This window comes from Aythya fuligula, chromosome 5 (genome assembly GCF_009819795.1).
Source record: "Aythya fuligula isolate bAytFul2 chromosome 5, bAytFul2.pri, whole genome shotgun sequence".
Lineage (NCBI taxonomy): Eukaryota > Metazoa > Chordata > Aves > Anseriformes > Anatidae > Aythya > Aythya fuligula.
The window spans coordinates 45,282,643-45,307,348 of NC_045563.1; the positions used below are offsets into that span (position 1 = coordinate 45,282,643).

The 24,706-nt window shown below is 37.3% G+C and overlaps 1 protein-coding gene across 4 annotated transcripts in view; it reads left to right on the forward strand.

The window, feature by feature from the left end:
- The window catches only part of NPAS3 (neuronal PAS domain protein 3), a 611,440-nt gene extending 587,476 nt beyond the window's left edge, over nt 1-23,964 (forward strand). For all 4 annotated transcript variants that reach the window (XM_032187821.1, XM_032187822.1, XM_032187823.1 and 1 more), the window contains 4 exons: nt 362-468; nt 15,375-15,522; nt 18,710-18,825; nt 21,610-23,964. In XM_032187821.1, the coding sequence (XP_032043712.1) occupies nt 362-468; nt 15,375-15,522; nt 18,710-18,825; nt 21,610-22,919 (1,681 nt within the window). In that variant the 3' untranslated portion in view covers nt 22,920-23,964. The remainder of the gene's footprint in view (nt 1-361; nt 469-15,374; nt 15,523-18,709; nt 18,826-21,609) is intronic.
- The last annotated feature ends 742 nt before the right edge of the window (nt 23,965-24,706 follow it).

Consider the following 24,706-nt stretch of genomic DNA (forward strand, 5'->3'; position numbering starts at 1 on the left):
TACTTTATTATGTAACCTTGAATAGTTCTGGTCTTTTAATGAGGATTTGGGATTGTTACAAATGCTTTACAATTTCATGGAATTGTCTTGGTTTTATGCTGTGGGAAGAATATGCACTAAAATTTAACTTTCCACTTATTTAATGGATTACATGATTTCAAGGTTTCTTTAAAAACTTTTCTTTATTTGTTTTAAGGCTGTGTCTTGTTTGTACAGATATTGCATTCAAATTGATGGTTGAGCCTTCACAAAATTCCTATAGGGGTGAAAAACTGTTTTGCAGATTTCACTTTCTGAGTCACTTGACAATTATTGTATTCTTTTCCTTCTTGAATTATAGGTTGTATTTTTTCCTTTTTAGGATTAGTGATTACATGGATCTGACCCCTGTAGATATTGTAGGAAAGAGATGCTATCACTTCATTCATGCTGAAGATGTGGAAGGCATCAGGCATAGTCACTTAGACTGTAAGTACTTCTATTTTTATCAAAATAATCTGGTACAACACCAGATTGTTCCTCAGCTATTATTTATATTTCATGACTGGGGGTCTCCATCTTGCAGCTACTTTTTTTTTTTTTTTTTTTTTTTTTTTTAATCACAGGGTTTCATAGAGGGTGGCTCAAACATAAGTTTCCATATCACTTATTTTCAAATCTTTCTATAGACATATAACATTGTTCATGTACATGGGAATAAAAAATTATATTTGTATTACTGGAGTTTCCAGGTTTCCAGCAGCTGTTCATTTACATGTGTTGTGCATTATTTTAATCCCTCAAAGAAGTATTGCTTAGGTGAAATACTCCCTCTCTAGCACAGAAAATGAACTCCTCTCATTGTTTTTAATTTCTGATTCATAACATGGAAGTCAAAAACCACAGCATATTTGGGATATCACCAAGTTGTTCAGTATAGAACTGAGAAGTTGTTCAGTATAGAACTGAGCTACAGCTCCACCAGTGTTTTAACCACCCAGTGCCTTTACATTTAAATGGCCCCCATGCCTGTAGCATCTAAGCCCCTATGATTTGCACACTGGTAGTATCTGTTTGGGATGTGCATAAAAGAAGTACAAAAATGTTACAAGAAACAAACCTTACAAGAAAGGGTGTGCACATCTGTGTATGGGGGAAGGGAGGTTCAGAGTGATTCCTTGCAATTAAACTCTTTGTATTCCTCTTATTAAAAGCCATAGGGCCTAATTCTTTTCTTGTTGAGATCTGTTGACTTCAGTGATGGTGCTCCTGATTTACCCTGGTACGAAAAGAGACTTAGGCCCATAATCTCTAATTTATCTGTGCCTGCAGTGAAGCCAGATAATTCTTTGGAAGTTTCAGTGCCTGACTGCATTTATGATTGACTGGTGTGTTTTTCTCAACATAAAAAACTATCCACAACTGGATAGTGGGATTTACAGAGTCCCAGATTTGAATAGAACTGGATAGTGGGACTTACAGAGTCCCAGATTTGAATAGCTGTGCTCCCCAAACATCTTTATAATGGCAGTGTATAGAATTTAGAGAATCCCAGCACTGTGTCCTGTTAGCATTTACTAATAAAAGGTTAGCAACCAAAATCCAGCCACCTTTAATTAGTTCTTGGACAAAAATACAACTATGATAGAAGGCAGTATAAATCTTTAGTCCCTAAGTACCTTGATCTGCAAGGGGAGATAGGAGGATAACTTCTACTGGAAGCAGGACAGCAGAGACCACTTGTCTGATAATATATGGCAGCCACAAACATTATCATGCTCTTTAAAGCTTTAAAATAGTCCCTCAAGTTTCTAGAAGGTAAAGTGCACTTGACATAAGGTCACGTTAGATGCACTTCTGGGGGGGACAGGGTCAGAACAATCAAGTATACAAAATGATAAACAAAATGTAATTTTGCATAACTTATATTTTGGTCTTTTAATATCCTGAAGGATATGGCAGTTGCTAAAAATGAAGGAGCAAATTCAGAAACTTTCCGGGGGCTCTTGAAACTGGAAGTCAAAAATGACAAGTTGCATTTCCACTGCACTATCTGACCAAGGAAATAAAAGATATTTATGACTCAGACTTAACATACCACCTGGCAGAGATGAACATCCCATTTGAAAAAGACCTTAATCTTCTGAATGACCACTTCTCGCTGAAATACAATATGCTTTATGAAACATTCATCTTCAGAAAACTCAGAGATCTATGCAGACAGTGTGAGTGCAGTGTGGTCCAGTGTATAAGCAGTGGACTAGGACTCTGGAGACCCCAGACACAGGAGTGGCTTCTAGAAGATCACTTCACCTCACTGTAGCAGTTTCAGCTCTCACTGTATATCATCCGCTTTAGCTGTCTGTATTACAAGCTTTATAAACAGAGGGAATCCCTCCCATTATCAGCATTCAGCACAGCAGTTCCATACTGATGGTCTTGAAAACCTTCAAGGATCTTTCTAAGGGCTTAATTATGATCACAGTGATTTTTTTTTCTTCTGTCCAGTTAGAATTTCACTGTTTTGATTGCACAACTCAAGGCTGCATCTTCTCAGTATCTCCTTACAGGTATGCTGTTAAGTCCCACAAAACCACCTCTTCTTGAGGTTAAACAGGCCTGATCCCACGGCCTCTCCCTACAAGGCAAGTGCTCCAACCCCTGACCATCTTGATGGCCCTCTGCTGAGCTCACTGAAGTTTGTAGTTATCTTTCCTGTTCTGGGGAGCCCAGATTTGTGTGTTTTCTTACAGATGCAACCTAAAGAGTTCTTAGTGAAGGGAAATAATGACTTTCTGTGTCTACTGGTTATCCTCTTTTTAGTTCAGCCCATAGAGCAAACTGATGATTCATGCTTAGCCTGCTGTCCAGTAGGACCACCAGGTCCTTTCCAGCTTAGCCAGTTACCCAGCCAATCAGTCCTCAACCTGTATCATTGCATAGAGTCAGTCTGTCCCAGGTACAGGACTTTGCATTTGTCTTTTCATGTTGTTCAAACACATGCTCTGGATGAATGATCTTGAAGTTTAAACTAGGCTTGGGAATAGCTCGGTGAGTATACTTGCCCATTATAAGTCCTACAAAGGCTGAAGTGGTTCATATCTTTGCTCAGGGAGATGCTCAATTCTTCTAGCATTTGGAAAAGAACTTTGTAGAAATACCAAGGCAAAGAAATCACAAAACCCCCAAATACTTCATATTAACTTGTCCTGTTTCAGTGGGAAAAAATAAAAAAATAAATAAATAAAAAATAAAAAAGCTAAAATTCAAGAACTTGCAGACGCTGGCTGTAGAACGTAAGACCCAGCACAACTGCTGTTTCCCAAAATAGACAAGGCAGGAGTTTTGCCAGTCCTACATAGGGTATAATTGCTTGAGATTACAGTGGATAAAAAGTAATAGTATGCAATGTTTTCAAGATCTGGAAGCTAAAGTAAAGGTTAGAAAACCTTTACTACAGAATGTATATAAAAACCTGATAGATTTATAAAGGAGATAAAATAATTTTTAAAGATTAAGACAAGAATCCCAAATTGCAATGGTAGATATAAGGTAAAAAGAAGCACAAATAAAATTGCTACTCTTGCCTATTCATTGATAGCATATCAGAAAAAAAAAAATGGAAAAGTAAGACCAGTACATCCTGCCTTCTCATCCAGGTTATTCAAAGACATCAAAGAGGAAAACAAGCAAAGAAGAAAATGTTACACAAAATCACACAGAAAAAATCAAGAGGGATGTTGATGGCTTCAGATCATAGCAGCCCATTAGAAACTTTGAAAAACAGACCTTGTTAACTCTATCTCAGATAAAAGAAGACAAAAGCCGTTTCAGGAATGTGACCATAACAAGTATAATGGTGAAGAAGGTCTGCAAGACTATAGCAGTGACAACAGTCCTTTGTAAGGGAACCTCTGCCCTAATGAAAGGTCTATCACAGTCAATGTAAAACCTTTCATTGTTTTCAGTAGACATGGGGATTATGCCCTGAAAAAAAGCAAATGTATATGGACTAAAATCCTGACCCCAGTGAAGTAAATAACAAAAAATAGTTTCAGTGGGGTCTAGTTTTCTACTTTGAGATTTATGTTACTTATAGCTTAATGTCCTTGTGGATTAATAAAATAGCATTTTTACTCTACCTCCGCATATGCGTGCATCTATCCCAAAACAGTAATGCATAGTGATGATCTCACAAGTTATTGAAGAATAAGCTTTTTTCAAACAGTAATAAAAAGAAGAAGGATATTGTTTCTACCTTGCTTCATTCAAGCTTTCAATGATCATGCTTTTTTCACAAATCCCCCAGCCAATTGCTTGGTATTACAATTCTAGCTTATTAATGTGTTTCCCATCTTATAATGCTTCATGGTTTCAGAAATTAGAGAAACTTCTCATTTCTTCATCTTTGCTGTGTTTGTTGTATAAATTGCTGGTAGAATCCTGACAGGTATCACTTGTCATAAATCAAGTCTCTTTCACGGAGATTGTAGTTAAAATGTGCTGTAGTCTAACAGCCTGTACACAGTCCAGCATCGCGGCTCAGCTGATGGCTCAGCTGACACCCAGCACCTGGCTGAGATGCGAAAAGTTGTGTTTGAATCTGACCCCTCAAATATTGCAAGTCTAGCTGTACTGTGGCTCAGATACAGTCCCTAGCTCTGTGTAACATTTCTTCCTAAGAGTGAATGGTTGTCATATGCTGTAGGAGTATGTGTCTTCCATTTAATTGAAAAAAATTAATGATCTTCACTGAACGGTAATATCAAGTACTTGCGTTTGCAGTTCAATGAAGGTCATTAAGAAAGATGTGAGGATGTATAAAGGTCAAGCCCTCTGAAAGCAGCCATGAATATACTTTTGGACAAATATAGGAAAATGTGCCACCATTTGTAAAGGAATATGTTGCCTGTAAGAAAACTGTCAAATGTATATATCAGTATATAATATTTGCTTTTTCATTTTGAAATACTAATTGAGGTCTTAATTCAGAAACCTGACACTGACAAAAAAGATATGTGTTGTCCTCAGCTATTGCATAGAAAATATCTTATTTCTCCAGGATTTGATTTACAGCTATAAGATATTCAGTTTCTTAGGAACAGTGAGCCAGGGCAGTTCATTTCCCACAAAGCTCTCTGATGAGTATGTTTGGTAGTACTCCCTCTGACCTACTTTATCTGGTTTCCAGTGGTTAGAATAATCCAGTCTTCCTGAAAATAAACTATTCCACATTTGCCTTTTTCATGGCTCACCTGTTTTCTGAGGGGTATTACCCCCTCAGTCTGCTTTTAAATCAGTTATATATTCATTATTTCCTTATGTATGTTCAGGAGAAAAATCCTATTGCTTTACAAAATATTGCTTAGTGCTTTAGCCTACCAGCTGTAGTTGAACTAACCCTTTTAACTTATGCACATCAGTTATAATTTTTTACTCTCTTAATAACCTCAAACACATGAAAAACAAATAGAATGAGTTGATAATTTCTAACAGTAAAATACACTTCACATATTTTGCTATCATGCTGTGGAATAACTCTGCAATGTCAAGTAGCACACAATTAGTAAAACTGTAGGGGGAAAAAAAAGAAGTGTTTTGATCCTGAGGAATTTTTATCCTAATCAGATCGAAATTTCAATGCTCTTGTAGTGCTTAATATCTTCAATCACCAAAAAAATCAAACTGATTCCAATGTCAGGTTTTGCATTCTGGGACTGAAATAAAATGCTAAAATATACAAATGAATCTCATGTTTGTACAAGTTTATTATCATCACTAAAAAGCAAGATTGATTCTAAATTAGGTTGATAGAATGTCTGGTGTTTAGCTAATTCTTAAAGCAAGCCCTCCTGGCATCCTGATGACAGTCTAGTGTATCTTTTTGTCAAAGTATTGCAAAAGTGTTGGTCTGACCACCTGCACAATATTCCTCTCTGTCCATATCATGATGTCCAACAAAGATTTCTACTTTGGAGACTGCCATCCTTATGTCTTTTTGACTAGAGATGGTGGTGATAAGGAGGGAAGAAGGGAAAAAGAAATAAAAAACTGGAAGAAACTGAAGCATGCAAAAAAAACAGGGTTTCGATTCATACCAGGAAAAAGGTGAAAATAGAATTTGGTTTCAGCCCATGCCTAGTGTTTGTTTTTCAGTCTTAAGGAATCACAAGGCCAAGAGGATGTATGTTTTATGTCTTTTAGCCATGCTCTGTAATCCTGCATCTGTTGCATTTGCTCCTGCAAATGTTTATGAGAGATGCTACTTTGTCTAGCTCACTTTCTGCTCTCTGACCAATGTCAGTTACTTTAGAATAAGGTGGAAAACACACTGCAGTAATCAATTATGTATGAATTGCACCCTTTTTTTCTCCATATGATACTATTATTTCATAGTTGGGTCACTGCTTAAAATATGAGAATTTATACCACTTCCTAAATTTCTGTTTTTAGAGGAGGCTTGGTAATTTTACTATTACGATTTTACTATTATTACTAATATATTACTGTTTAGTAATATTTCTATTGTAATATTGGGTTTATCCATATAAATAATTATCCATATAAATATTCAGCTATCTTAAATCCACAAAAATTTCTAATTGTTATGGTATCTTCTGGCTAAGCTTTTCACATGCTAGTTGTGTGCTGTTGGGTAAATGTTTTCTGTATGTAAAGGATATATAAGAGAGTTCATCAGAAGCATCAGATCTTTTAGATAGTTAACAAACTGGAAAACTCCATAAAGCTAAACCTTTAAGCTATTTAAACCATTGGCTGCTGAACTTGCCATTTCTTAATTGAAGAATTTTGCTTTCTGTAGCTTAGCAATACACAGTTATTTTACCTCAGATACAGTTTGCATCAATAACACTTTTGCTTAATTCCTGGTGCTATTTCATTTTCAAATTAAACCCGACTCTTTGATGCAGTACTGATTAGTATGTCCCCATTTCAGTTTGTCGTCTCTCTGTCAATAGCTCACTTTTTCTTCGTACACTTGTGCATCAGTCAGTGTAAATACTCTGCCTGCCTAAATAACACAAAATGGCCTCCACACATTTGTCACTTGCCACTAAAACAAAGGGAGAAAAGTGTGCTGTGTATGAAAGCATACTCAGGAGTTTTTTTTCACAGAGAGGAAAGGTTCAAGGGAAAGCCAGGTAAAGAACATTTGGTAGTCTGGAAAAGTACTTCGAATCACAGACCCTTTACCTTCACTGGTGAGGTCCACTCCAAGATTACTGAGTCCAAAAGTGTACATTTCTTTATTATGTAAGTTAGAAACAGGGTGTTGCTCCATTGAAAATCCAGGTATGATGTAAGGATTTTTTTTGTAGTTCCTATGCTGTGAAATACTCCATCCTAAAATGAAATTCAATGAGGGTATGAAGAGGCTGTTACAGATCTTTCTAGAATTTTAGAAATACATTAGTGCTGCTTTTCTTTTCTTTTCTTTTCTTTTCTTTTCTTTTCTTTTCTTTTCTTTTCTTTTCTTTTCTTTTCTTTTCTTTTCTTTTCTTTTCTTTTCTTTTCTTTTCTTTTCTTTTTCTTTTTCTTTTCTTTTCTTTTCTTTTTCAAAGGTCTGGGCAGTTGACCTGTTGTCTCTGAGGGAGACAGTTTTCAAAGCAAGAAGGATATGAAAATACTATCAGTAAAATGTGTAGCATATATCAAATACTTGATAATGTGCTAATAGGTCTTATTAGCACTCATTTAAAAGAACCTGTTTAAATCACATGTGGCTTTGATATCCATGAGTGATGTGGCTGGTGGTGGATCAATGTTATTTTTTGATTTCTGAAAACTTACAGAGCAAATGGGACGATGTCTAGTACTTTGGTCCAAAGGGCTTTTTGAGAATGCTCTTCCAAACATCTGAAACCTTCATACCTAACCTCCACAGACTGTTAGGTATTGGTTCTGAGATCATAAGACACTTACTTTCTTGAAAGTTATTTTGTTTTTATTTTACAAGGATTTTTGGGGAGGGGGTGGGAGGATACTGGCACTAAGCTATGAAGGCTACTAAAGCTTGTGAAGAAAGGTGGAAATTTTGTTGGGATTTTTAATTATTATTATTCTTTTTACAAGTGAAGTGAAGTGGTTTAAAAGGGACAACATGCTTTAAATGCGTCTTATGTAGTTCACTGCCAGTAATAGTGAGATGATGATAAACATCTGTAGTGGTTTTAAGGACATTTGAACATTCAGTTGTGCCATGCAACCATGGCATTGTGTTGTGGATCCCTTTCCTCTAGTGATTAGTCTGACAAAACCATATTCATTTCACTCAGTACAAGCATCCAAATAGGGACTCCTAATACAGAAATGAAAGCATGTTTAAAGGGATAGTATCATCTCATGTGGAACTGACCATCTTTAATCTATGCAATTGAGAATGAAAATTAATATAGTTGCCAATCTACTTCTGTATTTTGGTCAGCCCCAGTGAAACTTCTTTTTCCTTTCCTATTCATAGAAGATGTAGCTGTGTATAGTACACTGATATATTTGGTATGGAAAGGGTTATGTTCTAAAGTCATTAATCTTACATAGATTTTCATATGACGGACATTAATATTAGTGGAGAGATGGAGGACAGATTTAAGCTTCTTGAGCAAGCAGGGCCAAATTTCTCCTCTGATGTTGCATTTTAGTAGCTGAAGGCAAAATTTGGATCTGGGATTTCATTTTCCCCTCCAGTTTGAACAGACAGAGTTCATTAATGATAATGGAAGTTCTGTCTGAAGTTGGTGTTCAAAGCGGGCTTGGGTTTCTAAAGGACCGTTTCAATATTAGCAGAAGGAAATCACTTTATGGCAGGATTGAAGTTTTAAAAGTCATGGGGAGACAGACAAATCATGAGGGAGAGGAAAAGTTAAGAAAGAGAGAAGAAAACCTAGAGAATCCTAGGTAGAAAAATCTAGAGTTTGTTTTTTCAATCCAGTTTATTATTAAATAAACTTAATTTGCTTATTTACATCCTTTCTATCTGTTAAACAACAGAAGAATTTTCTGATATGCATGATGTAAGCTTCTATAAAAGAGTGCATCTAGTGTTCACTGACTTAGATATTATGATTCTGTCATTACGTTTGATCAATACACACATAATGTTTTAAAATAAACATCCAATCTGGCATTATATATTTTTGTTAATAGTTATTGTTAAACATGCATTTTCACGATTAGAAAACTGCAATTTTAAATGATGGACCATGGGTAAATGGTATGTAATAACCATCATGAAAGGAGGATGGGAAAAAAAGATTCAGATTTTCTAAATGGCTGATTAACGATTTGAGTAGTGGTTTGGTTTTGCTTTTAGTTTTTCCCTGCAAGATTGTTGATACTTATTTTTGCCTGATTTGTCAGGCATTTATGTATGTAACATTTCCATGCTGGAAGATTTAACAATATTCCATACTGCAGAAGTAAGCAATGAATCAGTTGCTATACAAAGCATTTTTAGAGTAAAAGTATATGCTTAAAATAAGTATTCCAGGTGAATAGAGAATTTAAGTGGGAGTTTGGGTACCAGTGACGTACAGTTTTCTCTCATGACTATGAACTGCTACTTCCTGATCAACTTTGGAAAAGATGAATTTATGTCCAGCAATTATTACTGTCTAATATCTATAGCAGGAGAGCAGCCAAGGTCTCAGGTCAATGTTACTGACACAGTACACTGAATACACCTCATTCTACTCAGACACAAAAAAGATGTTCTTTGTATGGCATTCAGGCCTTTTTCATGCTGTACAGTTTAAGTAAAATATTTTCTAAAGCCTCATAGAACCGACATTTTTCTAAACAGTTACCATATTTTATTTTTTCTTAAGAGAACTGTGTTGAGAGACTTGAAGTCACCCAGAGCTGGTAAGCAATTGTCTGCAGTGATGGCAGGTAGAGCAACATGACCCATGGAGACTTATTGTGGTGGTATTCTCCAAGCAATCTGCTTGGCCCCACTTTTGACTTGGTGTTGAGAAAGCACGTTTGCACACAGCCCTTGCCTACATCCCTTCTTCTTTACCCCATGAGAATAGCAGGTACTAAATCAAAGTGTTGAATTGTACAGGTGACATATTTGCTCACAGTATGTCTACAGGTCCTCTGTCATCTATCTCATAATGCTGTTTAAGTAACAAACATCATTTAGCATTGCCAAATATTCTTCAGTACTTTTTTTTTTTCATTGCTAAAATCCAGTCTGTGGATGCCTACTATTTAAAACATCTCACTAATTGCAAAATCTATAGAAAAGTCCTTACAACATCAAAGACTCACTTGATCCTTGGAGCTGTTATAAATGAAAAACTGTCTCTGTTACAAGCAAATAAGGCACTTAATGCACTCTTTCTGGCTGTGATGCTCTTTTTCCTGTGGGTTTTGAAAATGACCTTCCTGTAAGCATCAAGGACTGTAACTTTTCAGATAAAGAAACTTGTTCTTGTTTTAAGTCTATGCCAGGTTCATTCCCCTATAGCCCACAGTTTTCAAAAGCAGAAGAAAAAGTAATCCAGAATTTAAAAAATAATAATAATATAAAAAAAAACCCTTCTGTTTCCAGAACGAAGTTACCCTGTCAGCTTGCCTTGGGCCTTAGGTGGAGAAGTGGAGATTAAAGAGTCAGTATTCCTTTTCATGTTTCATCTGCCAGTTTTGTGAATGTAGAAGGAGTACTTGTGGCTGCAGCTAAGTATCCAACCGTGGTATTAAGTATGGCATTTTCATCCTCTTGCAGTAAATTAAAAACATTCTTATAAGTTTATTACAAGGAGAATTCAGTATCAATACCATACAGTCATTGATAAAGGTATTTCAAGGAGAAGGCTGAATAGCACAGCAGATGTAACCTCAATATTTTCACCAATTATAAAGAACCTCTTTGTGAAGCTGTGTGAATATGTAAGATGATCTCATCATTTCCTATTTACTCAATACTTACCTGAATACGCAATATAGTGTAGCTTTTAAATGCATATGCACATGAGTAAAATGTCCTTTTGTAAGAGACTTTGCTAAAAGACTGCTTTTGATATACAGTTTCTTCATCTCCTCTTCAAACTGAATTAAGCTACTTCCTTCTTCTGAAACACAACTCACTATTTAGAAGCTTTGGCTTTGATTTCTCAGAACAGCCTTACAGGAAGAAACCATGCTCTTTTTCTTTTTGTAACCATATTTCTGAAGACAAACTTGTACTGATTTATTTTGATTTTCTAACAGAAATAGGTTCCTGCAAAGAACACTGACTGTTTCTTCTTCTCCCCCCTCCTTCACTCCACTACTACAAGAATATTGCTGTGCGCAAAGCTACCAAGGAAAACTGAAATCCCTCTGTTGGGAACTGTGTACATAGCAATATATTCATACTTTGACAAAGAAGTGAGATTTTTTTTTTAGTTCTTAGCATGACATACTGTGCATTTCTTGCATGTTAACTGCTGAATTCAAACTAAGTAAATAGGTAGTGTTTCAGCAAATTTTATTCAAGTTTAGCATCCACCATTTCAGGGAATATCTATGTGCAGCTGATGTAAAGGTAACTAGTTGTAAAACATTAACCTTCGGTAATTACCTTTAACTAAAGGGTTTATAAAGATATGTATACATGAATATATAATTATATATGTCATCTCATTCCTCCTGTGTAGGATTTGTTTCATTCTCTTGTTCACAGTTATACTCATTGTAAAGTTTGCTCCTGACATGTATTCAGCTGAAAAGCCAGGTTTTTTTAAAGATTTCTCTGTATTTCCACACAATTTGGCTTAGTAACAAGATCGTTTTTTTTCTCCTTTTTCCTATAAACATTTAACTCCCATTTACATTTTGGAGACATGCATTTGTTGGCAGAAGAAACCGAGTCTGTAAGAGAAGTCACCTTCCCCACTATTCTTACAAATAGACTGACACACCCAATCCTGCACAATCACATCTCACTTCAGTTATCTTTGCCATCCTGCTGATGTGGTCCCAACTCTCACTTTCCCAATATTGCTCTGTATGCCAGACTGGGTACTCCATGTATACTTTCACACTAGCAAATAAAAGCTTAAAACTCTATGCATTTCTCAGTGTACAAAAGTATAGGCCTGAACTCAGCAAGGGAATTGCCTTAAATACAGTCTGATTAAGTTCAGTATGTGGTCCAAATGACATTACTTTTTCATAAGCTTATGCTAAACTGAAATGTGCAATCCATTGCTAGTAACAAAAAATAACTTCACAAGCACAGCTTAGGTTGGACTAATTCTGTACTTTCATTTATTCTCAAAACCAGTAACTTTTATTAATGGACTCCCCGTACCCGCAAGCTGAAGATCCTCAAAATGAAACCGAATTTCCTCAGTAACAATAGGCTATTAGTAAAGCAGACAGATTTCTCTTCCTGTTTTCTCAAAGTTCTCATTTAATTCCTAAGTTGCTTCTTGGCAGTGTCAACAGTTAAAAATACTATAAATTAGAAAGCATTTCAATTGTTTTCATTTTTTCTGTTTCAGCACATTGAGAAATTTCTTACCAAGCTATAGAATGATCTTTCAGACCTGGGTTGGGGGCTGTCTAGTGCACTCTCAGAGGAGATAAGAACCAGATTTAGCAGCACAGCACAGCTGGTCTGCCAGAGAATCTCTTTACAGAGAGAATTTTTATATTGAATCATGGGACTTCCTTCAGAGCTTGGTCCACAAATCTCTCATATGAAACGTGCTTTAGACAGTTGCAGGGAGGAATATTCTGTATATGTGGTAATATATCTGAGCTGGCCAAATAGAGGGTGGGAATTTGCAGGTAGATGAACTTCATGTAAAGTTTATTTTCAAGACAGTATTTCAAATGTTCTTTGGATGCACAGCTACTTGGGAGCCTGAACTGTGGCTGTAGATAGTTCACATGCACCTCAGATGCATTGAATTCTTTTTCTTGAAAAAGCAAGCACCTTTTCCTTCAGAAATAACTTGCAGGGTATTAATTTTGCCTTTTTCCATAGTTCTGAAATGAGCAGTCAGTGCAGCTCATGACACAGACTTTTCCAGTAGTGCTACAACCGATATAAATGGCACTGGAGGAGGCAATGACTTGTCTAGGATGAAATGGACTTGAAAGGTCTGGAGGATCTGGGTGCCCGTAGTTACCACTGTGCAGAACTGCAGTGTCCTCTTCAGTCACTGGCTAGTGGCTCACTTTGACTTTCAAATGTGCATGTGGGCAGTTGCAAGGATTCATCTTTTACTATTGGTACAGCATGGTAAACTCCTCAGATAAAAAATGTTATAAAGAACAGGACAGTATAATTAATAGACACAGGTGCAGATAGAATTTACTAGTTTCTGCCTGCAACCATAGGTGTACAGCTTTCAAGAGAAGAGACAATATCACTCCAGACTTCCAGGCATATCAATATTACTGTCAGCTGTAAACAAGAGCATTTTGAATGTTCTATTTTACTGAAATGGAAAAGTCTACCATAATCAAAATCTACAGCAGTTTCGTCCCTTATTCTTCATAACTAATAAAGTTGGACTAATTTATGTGAGATTGTTTTCTTAAATGGGATGCAACATTGGTTTGACAGAAATGCTGGGTAATCAGTTGTTAATATTTTATCTTTATTCTGCTGTATAATGAGGTTTTGAAGCCAATGAATTATCATTGCAGAACATTTGGAGCTTGGAATGCAAAAATAAAAATATAGGGAAACTTGTGGATGTTTCCACAAATTCTGTGCTAGAATCAAACCTAGTTGACTAGATGCTGCTGAAAAACAACAGGACCCAGATCACAAGCATTTGTTCATATTGCAGCTGAACCTTACACTGAACTTTTAACAGGCACTTTTTTATTCAATAGTTGAAAAATCAGAGTTGAGGGGGGCCCTCCAAGGTAGGAGAGAATCTGTTTTTTTAGGACTGTCTTTATAAATATCTTTTTCCATAGATACATGTTGTACATGGATTTAGATATAGCTACATTCGTATGTATAATTAGGGGTATAGACATTTGGTTAACTTGAAAGCTCCTGTGTCATTTGTCACATTTATGGTAGGAACTTTAACTGCCTTAAATACTTATTCTTTTCCAAAGTGACTTTTTTCTTTTCCCTCTTAAAAAAAAAATAAAAAAATAAAAATGTACTTCATGAAACTATTGTATATGAAGCACTTATTAGCCGTAATTAAATGGACAATATGAATTTACTACATCTTTAGGACTCTGGCTTGTTCTGGTTTAGAGCAAGATGATTAATGCAAATACATATTACTTGAGATAACCATTTAGCAGCTAATTTAGCCAAATTTATTACAGCAGTTAGAGGTTTTTCATTTTAGCAGACGGAGACAAGGACATGACAAAAGCAGAAGGTGTATATGAATGCACACTGCCCTCTAGTGCACAAAGCTTTATGGGATTAGTGAGAAATGCAGACGAGAGTAAGTAACAATAGTACCTAGATTTTTTTACATTTTCTTTAAAATATTCAGCATCCTTCCTCTGAAAGATTGGTATTTCATCCCTTTTTCCTGACACCGAGGAATCAAACACAAACCAAACCCATTTCAACATGGCAATATTTTGGTTGAAGATTTACTTTAAGCATCTGTATTTTAAGCCTACTTTCTGTGAGCATATAATAACACCATTTCCCATTACTGACTGCTTTTACTTGTTTCTCTGTTTCCTAGCATATTTCAAACGTTGGAGAGAGCTGTCACTCTTTGGCTCTAGCCGAGTCACTCTGTGCCTCCCTTAGGCCTCTTTCTCAGTCTGCTGGCGGATTTACTTTGCTTCGGTAGAAAGTAAATTCTCCCAAGACTTTCCCCCTACTGACCAGTGGAGATTTGGTTCATCTGAGAACTGTAAATTCTGTTTGACAAGATCAAAGAAACAGATGTATAAGTTCAGTAGTTGATATAGCCTGCAATAAGGAGAAATGATCAAAGCAGCAGGGGTAGAGTATCTTCCCAAACCTTTCAAATATCCAGAATCTCAAAGAGGTCTACCTAGGAGCTATGAATAAATCACATATAAATTTGCCTCTTTTTTTCTTTTTCTTTTTTACAATCTAACATTGAGTGCATTGAAAATGTCCACACAGCAATAAGTATTCTGTGAACCAAAGAGATTTGTAGTTCTTTTTACTTTTCTTCTTCCACTAGAGTTTCCAAAAACAGATTAAAATTATACTTTAAAAGCTTGTAAAACATACAACAAGTTATACTGAGCTTCAGATCCTGTGTGTCATCTCATTGGCATGCTGCATTAAACCTAAAAGAAGTTGAGCATCTTTTGCTCATACATGTGGCATGTTGAACAGTGAAGATCATTTTACTACAGCTCTAACATGCAATATATCTTGTTTCTGTTTTGTTTGTATTTTTCCTCAGTGCTGAATAAGGGTCAGTGTGTAACAAAGTATTACCGCTGGATGCAGAAGAATGGAGGTTATATCTGGATACAGTCTAGTGCAACTATAGCTGTTAATGCCAAGAACGCAAGTGAGAAGAATATCATCTGGGTCAACTACCTTCTCAGGTATGTTTTTGAGTCCTTTCTCTCACTTGAACTGCCCTCTCTGTTGCTTGACTATGCTGGTGAGACTTTTGGGGAAAAAAACAATTGCCTGCTGGAGAGAGTTAATGAGAACAACTTTTTCATATGGTCCACCTCAAAATGAATGCCATTTGGTTGAATGCATTAAGATATTGGTCATGTCTCTGTACACTGAAATATTTTTGAATTATTACACTGCTTTAGTCTTCAAATAAACCTTCTTTCATTTTATTGCATGCCTTTTGCTACCCAACCTCAGCTGAAATGTAAAAAAGATTCACGCCAACTTGCAGTGTCTGTGTTACAAAATCTGTTATGAAGTGTTGGGCACTGGTTTATTTGGTTATTGAAAATGCATAGAAGCAAACTTCCTTCAAAAACCTGTCTCTGACAGGTGTTCACCTCTCAGTCCAGAGAGAGGAATTTTCTTAGAAGAAAAGCCTTGAAATAATTTGTTCCTGTAACCATCAAATGGCATTCACCTTGAAAAAGTAAACTGGGATTCACAAACAAAAATAGCTCTTAAGACTATTTAAAATGGAAATAATGAGAGACTCTTCCTTGAGAAATTATTTTTTACTAAGCACAAGTGTTTTTAAAGGGCTGGTTACTGAGCTCAAGGAAAGACCAACAGTCAGTGAGACAGTGAATTATAAACCTGACCTTTCTCATCTGAAAATACCTTTCAGCACATTCTGTTATGTGAAAGTGTTCAATAAGATTGGGGGATTTTCTGTTTCATTCCAGAGCAGAACAAACAAACAAATAAAATTTGAAACCTTGAGATTGTCGTGAAATGCAATTGTCATTTTCTGGCCTGTTCTCCTTTTAAGTTGCTTGTCATGGTTTGTTACATTCCCTTTGATGCCATGAGAGTTCAAAGTGATGTCTAGGGGTTAGATTGTGACTTATTATGCCAAGTCCAGCAAGCCCTGAAGAGACCATGCCTGCCTAAACTTGCATGTTGAAATACTTCTGATTCCCCTCTTGGGGAATCAACCCTTTGCAGGAGAGCATTGAGGGATACTGCGGGAAGCCTTACACAGTGATAGAATGTAAACTGGGGCTTGGATGGTTCTGTCCTGCTATGTTTGAGCTTGGGCATTTCCAAATATATCCTTATCCTGCTTATTTTTTTCTTCCCTCTTCTTTAAAACAAGGTGTACACTCAACAGAGTGAAGCATTAGCTTAGCCTACAGAAGAGGGGTTGAATGCAGCATTTCAAGAGTTCAGCTTAAACCTGCCAGCTCTACACTGGAAGTGCTTCAGTGTCCCAGTCCTAGCAGGGCTTCAAACTGCCCAGAAATGTGCTCATTTTCTAACTGGAAAAGTGGGCCATAAAAAATTATAAACAGTTGCCTCTGTCCCCATTGCTGCTTTTCAGACACTGAGGGAGCCTAGTCCACAAACATTATTTTATCTATTTTCTCTACCAACAGAGTAAATCTAACAGAGAGAGAGAGAGACAAGCAGTGTGGTCTTACTCAAGGCTGCTCCCAGAACTTGATTTTTCTGCTGGCCTGTTAGAGAAAGATTAACGTCTTCAGTGAATTTGTGTTTTTAATTTAGATTTCTCCCAGTCCTGGAACCCATGAAAGATCCAAATGTCCAAACCATATTTTAATGACAGATCAAGGCATAATTAGGTCTACTCTTAGCAGGAGTACTGGTCTGTATACATTTCCATGCATTAGAAAGTATGATTCAGCTGTCTGTAAAAGGATAGACTAATTATAGTGACAAGGAGGATTAATGCTGTTCTTGTTCTAGCAACTTGTTATTCACAGTGTGAAAGCCCTCAAACATCTTTTGCTTGGAGGGGGCAAATTTGGGGACTGCCCTGGGATGCAACAGAATAAAGTCACTTTGTCAGGACAAAACCATAAAGATGGTAATCGTAAGAATGGCATTTCAATGTGAACTGTGTGAACTCTGAATTTTCACAGTACACTGTAATAGGCTGAATATGGGCACAATGTCATTGTGATAGTGTGTCAGTCACCGCTAGTGCTGCCTCACATTGTTCTACACAGGACTGCAGATTTTCTGCTCTATCACAGGGCTGGAATTTGAGCTGCTTAGAAATGCTCACCTATTCAAAAATGGTTAAAGACTTTGTTTATTTTCAACATTCCTATGCCACTTATGTATAGCTGTCTGTGTTCCCCTATCTTTGCACTGGTTTGTGAAAGGAACATTTTAGAATGTGAAAACCGAGAAAAAGCTTAGGATTTTTTTCAGTTTGTCTGGTAATGTAGCTTTTTTACATTGCAGTCATGTTCATTGCTAACAAGTCACAGGTGAGCACCACATGAGCAGATGAAGATATGATTATAATGGGTGTGTTGACAGTTCTTTATCCCTAACATATGCATCTTAACATGCACATGTGCATCTGTCATACAGTCAGAGTGGTTGCTTTTGGTTTGTTGGTGATGTGGATGCGTGTGTGCAGTGTTTTAAAAATATATATCATTTTTACTTATTTCTTGGCCAAACTCTTCAGAGCAGTAGTCATTTCCTTTAGCTCTAACTGATCACTTTCTTACTAACTTTATGTATGGTCTGTTTGATTAAACTGTTGGGAGACAGGACATTTAGAAAAACAGGTATTGAAAGGGCTCTGGCAAGGTTGATAAAGAACATTGTTACAGAGATAACTCTAATAGGCATTGGTGGTGGAAGAGAAACAGATTGAAAAAGTTAAAACACACTCCCTGTCCTTCCAGGCACAGTAATGGGATTGAAATCGAGATATTCTCTTCTTGGATGATGATAGAGTGTAGTTCTACTAGATATCACACAAGCCATGGTGTCCCACTGTGGTGTTTAGCTGCCCAGCATGGTAAAACCACCACAGTCCTTTTTGAGTAAGAATACTTTGTTAGCTCTAAAACTTCACTAGAATGAAACAGTTTTTAAACCTGGTCAATATAAATATTTGACAAGACTATTAAAATAAACCATCATAAAATCATTGCTGTAAAGCTCTGAGGAAACAAAAATGTGTGTGGTGTTTTTTGTTTGTTTTTTGTTGGTTTGTTTGTTTGCTTGCTCTGCTATTCTTCCTATTTATGTTCTTTGTTCCTGAACTTTGATATGACAAGAGGATAAAAACATGAAACTGCAAATCATTCAACTTGTATATATTTGCTGTCTCTTCTTCAGTAACCCAGAATACAAGGACACTCCTATGGATATTGCACAACTTCCTCATCTGCCAGAGAAAACCTCAGAATCCTCAGAGACCTCTGACTCTGAATCGGACTCAAAGGACAACTCAGGTAACACACATGGTGCATCTTTACACCCACAAAAGATCCGTATCAAGAATGCCACATGGTTGCCTTTACAATTGCTTATACTTCTCAAAAGTATATAATCTTTTAATAGCTTCAGCATTTCCACAGTATCTCCATTTCTGCAGTTTTTCTATTCGTACAGTGGATACATTCTTGCTTACATTGCACTGAACTAAATAATTGGTTCCCCAGCTAAGCTTCTTGAACAGGTGTTGTGCCTTATGCAAGGGCCCAGAATTGTAACAGTTGAATATAATTCAAGTTCTTATCTTTCAAAAGTAGTCATACTTTCTGAATATAAATCTCTACTGTCAGTCTTTATGACACTTTTTGCTGTATAAATGCTTTTTTTTTTTTTTATTAGCCTCACTAGGGGGCAGTGAAGATTGAAAAATCTGTGGGTTTTCTTGGGTTAAAAGAATTAGATTTTATTAGAAGGTATGGGTTCAAGTACTTGTTTCTGAGCTCTTTAAGTGTGGGACTTCAGCTGTTTTTTAAAAGCTAAATGTAATTGTCAGGCTCAATGTATAAATTAGTCATACAGGTGGTCCAGTGCACAGATGGTTCACACATTCTCCATTAGTTTTAAAAATGATTACCTAGGCACAAACTGGCTTTTAAAGCTGGTTTTTAAAGAGTATGGTTGCCTGTGGCCCAAGAACTGAGGATGTTTCTTCACTTTGACATAGCATGCGTTATGTATCTGATTCATCTCTCATGTCTATGATAACACTCAAAAAATATTGGAGAAAATGGATTGCATTGACATAAATCAAGCAAAAGCAAGAGGAACGCATCACAGTGTTACATTATATGATATGGCTGTCCCCTTTTCATCTTTTGCATTTATTTGTTCTCCTTTGACAGCTTGGTTTGATGGTTTAAGTCAACCTTAGGCACCTATACAGGCTTGACACCTACCACAACTGAGAATCTCTTCACCCATTCTGAGTGCTTCTTTATACTGCCTTGTTCCTACATAGCCACATAACGCAGATATGGTTACAAGTTTGCATTTCCCATGTGCACTATAAGTTTCTCCAGGTGAGAAGTGCACATACAGTCATGACTCCTAAGGCTGACAGTACAAGAGAGCATTCTTCAAAGGTGCACAGCTTCAACGGTATACAGCTCAGAAGATGTCTGGAAGTTTGGTAGGCAGCAGGAGCAGAGGGTTTCTCCTTACAAAAAAATAAAAACAAAAAATAAACAGAAATAGCAAGGGACCTGAAATCAGAGCAGCGTCTTGGATGCAACCAAGTTCAGATCAAGCTCTGATAAAATCCCAGGCAAATTGTTTGCAGTTTTAGACTAATTCACCCTAAGCCCACACTTAACCAATCAGAAACCATAGTTTTAAAAATCAGTATATTCCAAAAAAACAATAAATAAATAAATAGAAATTGTAAGAGAAACTCGGCCCTAAATAGAACAAAAAGCTGGCTCCAATTTAGGGTTTTGTGGCTGTTAATTTGCTTCTGTGTGTTTTGTTTTTCAATATGAAAGGTCTTAGGTCTTTCTGTTGCTAAGGACTCAAGCAAAAGTCTCTTTAAGTAACTTAAATGAAATAAATGTAAAATCCATTGCTCTGAATCCTCAGGCAGCTTCCCTGTCAAGCCTACCTGCTCCACCATTTCTGGCAAACTGTTTTGTATTGACGTGGTTCCAAGGGGTAACCAATCTTTAAAGGAAAACTGGCCCTTCCCTTCTCCTCCTAAAACAAGTATACTGAAAAGGGTAGTACTTGGCCCTGATGAGTGAAAAAAAAAATCTTTTATTTCCCAACAAAAGATTTCTGGCTGTTCTGTAAAAGACAGGGTCTCCTGAAGCCTTTCATGACCCTTTCAAACACAGTATGATAATGGAGAGTATTCTTTCTCAGAGCTGCTTTGGCTGTCTGAGTCCAGTGGACTAGAGTGTTTATCTCATCTGTATTTGAATTAGGTAGAAATCTAAAACAACTAAAAGAATTCAGGCAAGAAGAGTGACAGTTTCTCAGTGCTGTAGCTGGGCAGTTTTCAATGGCCCTTAGATGATTTGGATCAATCAAAAACTTAATTCAGTGCCTGAATCTTTTTTCTTTTTTTTTTTTTTTCTTGCCCTTCAAGGGAAAATGAAAAGACAGTCTAGCAACGTAACAAAATTGTTTTAACTGGTTTATTCATTAAGATTTAGGCATATATGACCTGCTTCTCCTCTCACACTGGAGGAGATCGGCAGTAATTCCACTGAAGTCAGAGACACTCTGCCGCTTCAGAAGTGGCAAAGGTGAAGGAAAATGAGATGAGAGGACTAAGAATCCTCATTAGTTAATAGTGCTACATCTTGTTGCCTTCCCACTTTAGGAGAACACAGAAGTGAAAGAACAATCATCAGAGCATAATGGTCATAATGGGATTGTTCACTGACTCCTCTTTGGATGAGGCAGCTCCAGGGCTGTTGTGCTCACAGTGGTCAAAATAGTTCCTGCTGAGACAGCAGATGGAAAGGCTCCCTCTGTCAAGGTGCCTGAGATCATATTCAAAGAAATTTCAGGCCATGTAGCATCAGCTTTTAGCGTGTTTGACGGTCCTGAGTCAGAGAGATTCCTGGTGATCAAAACTCTCCCAACACAATGTAGTACGCAAATGTGGATCTACAGAAGAGAACACCTGTTGCAGAAACGTTTACAGCAATCAGATCTCATTGGTAGGTCGAAACCTGGACTTGTGCTGTAATATTACGTTCTTGTTGCTAACAGTTTGTTTCACTTTCCTTTTGCTTCAGAGGACAATGAGAACTCAAAGTCAGATGAGAAAGGAAACCAGTCAGAAAACAGTGAAGACCCTGAATCCGACAGGAAAAAGTCAGGAAATCAGTCGGATAATGAAATGAACTGCAACGATGATGGGAACAGCTCCAGCAACCAGGACAGCAGGGACAGTGATGACAGCTTTGAAAACTCTGACTTTGAGAATCAAAAGGCCCCTGAGGACAGTTTTGGCACTCTTGGCTCTATGCAGATCAAGGTGGAGCGTTATGTTGAGAGTGAGTCAGACCTGCGGTTGCAGAACTGTGAATCACTGACTTCGGACAGTGCCAAGGACTCAGACAGTGCAGGGGAAGTAAATGCCCAGTCTTCCAGCAAACATCAAAAAAGGAAGAAGAGGAGAAAAAAGCAAAAGGGAGGCAGCATGACCCGGAGAAGGCTGTCAAGCACCTCAAGCCCAAATGGACTTGACTCAGCTTTGGTGGACCAGCCCCAGCTGCTCTCGTCGCCAAACAGTGCCTCAGTGCTCAAAATTAAAACAGAAATCTCAGAACCTATCAATTTTGATAATGATAGCAGTATTTGGAATTACCCACCCAACAGGGAAATCTCAAGGAATGAATCACCCTACAGTATGACCAAGCCCCCCAGCTCCGAGCACTTCCCTTCCCCTCAAGCCAGCAGTAGTTTACATGTCTCCATTCCAGACTCTGTTCTCACCCCACCAGGGACTGAAAATACTGCCAGCCGTAAAACTCAGTTCAGCACCTCATCCAACTCAGCCTTGGCTCCTGTGTCCTCTGACCCTTTGTCACCCCCGCTTTCAGCATCTCCACGGGACAAACATCCAGGAGGTCCCACAACTTCCAACTCTTTGTTGTACACTGGGGATCTGGAAGCCCTTCAGAGGTTACAAGCAGGCAATGTGGTGCTTCCTTTGGTTCACAGGGTAACAGGAACCCTTGCCGCGACCAGCACTGCTGCTCAGAGGGTCTACACCACTGGCACTATCCGGTATGCTCCAGCTGAAGTTACTTTAGCCATGCAGGGCAACCTCCTTCCCAACACCCATGCTGTTAACTTTGTTGATGTTAACAGCCCCAGCTTTGGGCTGGATCCTAAAACACCGATGGAAATGCTCTACCACCACGTTCACCGACTCAATATGTCGGGACCGTTTGGAAGTGCTGTGAGCGGGGCCAGTCTGACCCAAATGCCTGCAGGGAATGTGTTCACGACTGCCGAAGGACTTTTTTCCACTCTTCCATTTCCTGTGTACAGCAATGGCATTCATACTACACAGACTCTGGAACGGAAAGAGGATTGAAATATGACCACATACTGTGTTCAGTGTTATACTCTGAGGCATAGACTGTGTTTTAATTTAGACCTTTAATTCTAGCACTTTGAATTTGAGCAGGTCAGCTTATTCTCTCAATATGATGGTCCGCATTTCATTCCCTTTCTCTTTAACTTGACTTATTCTTTAATGTAAAGATATTTTTTTATTTTTGCCTTCAGAGAGTCGAAGTACCAGTTGCCTGCCATTTTGTCTTCTTCTAAGATGTGTGTTTTTTCCTTTGCATCTTTATTAAGATGCCTTTAATATGTGTATGCCTCTGCCATAGAATACTCAGTGTTGTGGTAAAGAGATTTTAAAGTGACAACCATTGGTTTTACTTCAAAATGATCTTGATATGATCAAGATTAAAAGAGACAAGCATAAACAATGTGCCCTGTTTGACTAAGTCAAATGAAAAGGGGTTTTTGTTCCTAATTCCTTTAAAATAGGGGATAGTATTTTAGAATTTTATGCAGAGTTTAATTCTCTTTTTATGGTTAAGATTTTCTTACTTGCACATAAAATAATTTGGGTTCTTAAAAAGTTAATTTCTGGCCTGTGACTAGAATGTTGAAAAGTTGGACTAAATGTTAATTACTGAAACTTTAACTTAATTTCTAAAACCATGGTGCTATCATTTATTAATCTGTAATGTCTTCATACAATATGCAGCTTGTGGGCTGGGTTTTTTGAAAAGAATGTGTTCCGTACTGGTCTATAGTCGGGTGCTGCAGTCTCCTTGGTTAGTTAAGACAAAAGCCCTCATTAACATTTGCTGCAGGACTTAAAATTTTTTACCTCCAAACTAACAAGCATAGCCTCATATCAAATTTAAATGGGTCAGGAAGCCTTTTTCAAAAAGTGCTTAAAAACAAAAAACTCAATTTAATTGACGCAAGGAGCAGTTTCTTAGGTGCATATTGTTTTGCTTTATTTTTTTTTCTCAGTGTAACTGAGGCTAATTTTGCAACGTCAAATAACACTTCGGATTAAAAAAAAAATGAAGAACTATTTAACATGTTTTGTTTTGTTTTTCATTTAATATTATAGAGGGAAGGTTGTAAATTTCTTTTTGTTCTTTGATTTGGGTATTTTTTGTTGTTTTTTCCTTATTTCTAGTGTTGAAACCAATATGTTTTAAAACTAAAGAATGGGTTAATAAGCTTGAAATAGATAACTACAACTGAAAACTGCACATTAAGTAAAAGAAAAGAAATCTCCTATTTTGTCTTTGTTGCCAGAAATCACAGTGTAGTGTCAAACACTCCAAATGACTGTCAAATATAAATTCTTCTTCCACTCCATCTTTGGCAGCTGTTTGTTAAGGCATCTAATAACAGATGTGAGAACTGTAATGTGTACAATGTGTAAGTGTCCTTGGCTGTCAGTCCCATTGCAGTTTCAATGTGTGTTACTATATGCAGTATATACTAAGCTAATGTAGTTGTTTTGTCCTTTGTCTTCTCTGTGCTTTATCTCTAGTCCGGAGTGGTAAAGTCCCATTCCTGCAGTCCTAGTGAACCAGTGATTCTTGGGGGTTAGTGGTTTTTGTGTGGTGGCCTTCCTCTGTAATGTCACCTTATGCTGCTTCCACTGTCTGTATACCTTTTAATTTCTGCTGTTGCTTTGCTGTTGTGTATTCTCCAATCTCTCTCTCCCCTCTTCTCTCTCCCTGTCCACACTTCCCGTCTCTTTCTCTTCCTCTCTCTCTCTTCTTCACCTCTCAGAGATAAAAGACTCTTAACTAGCTCAAGGTTAATGGAGCCATTTTT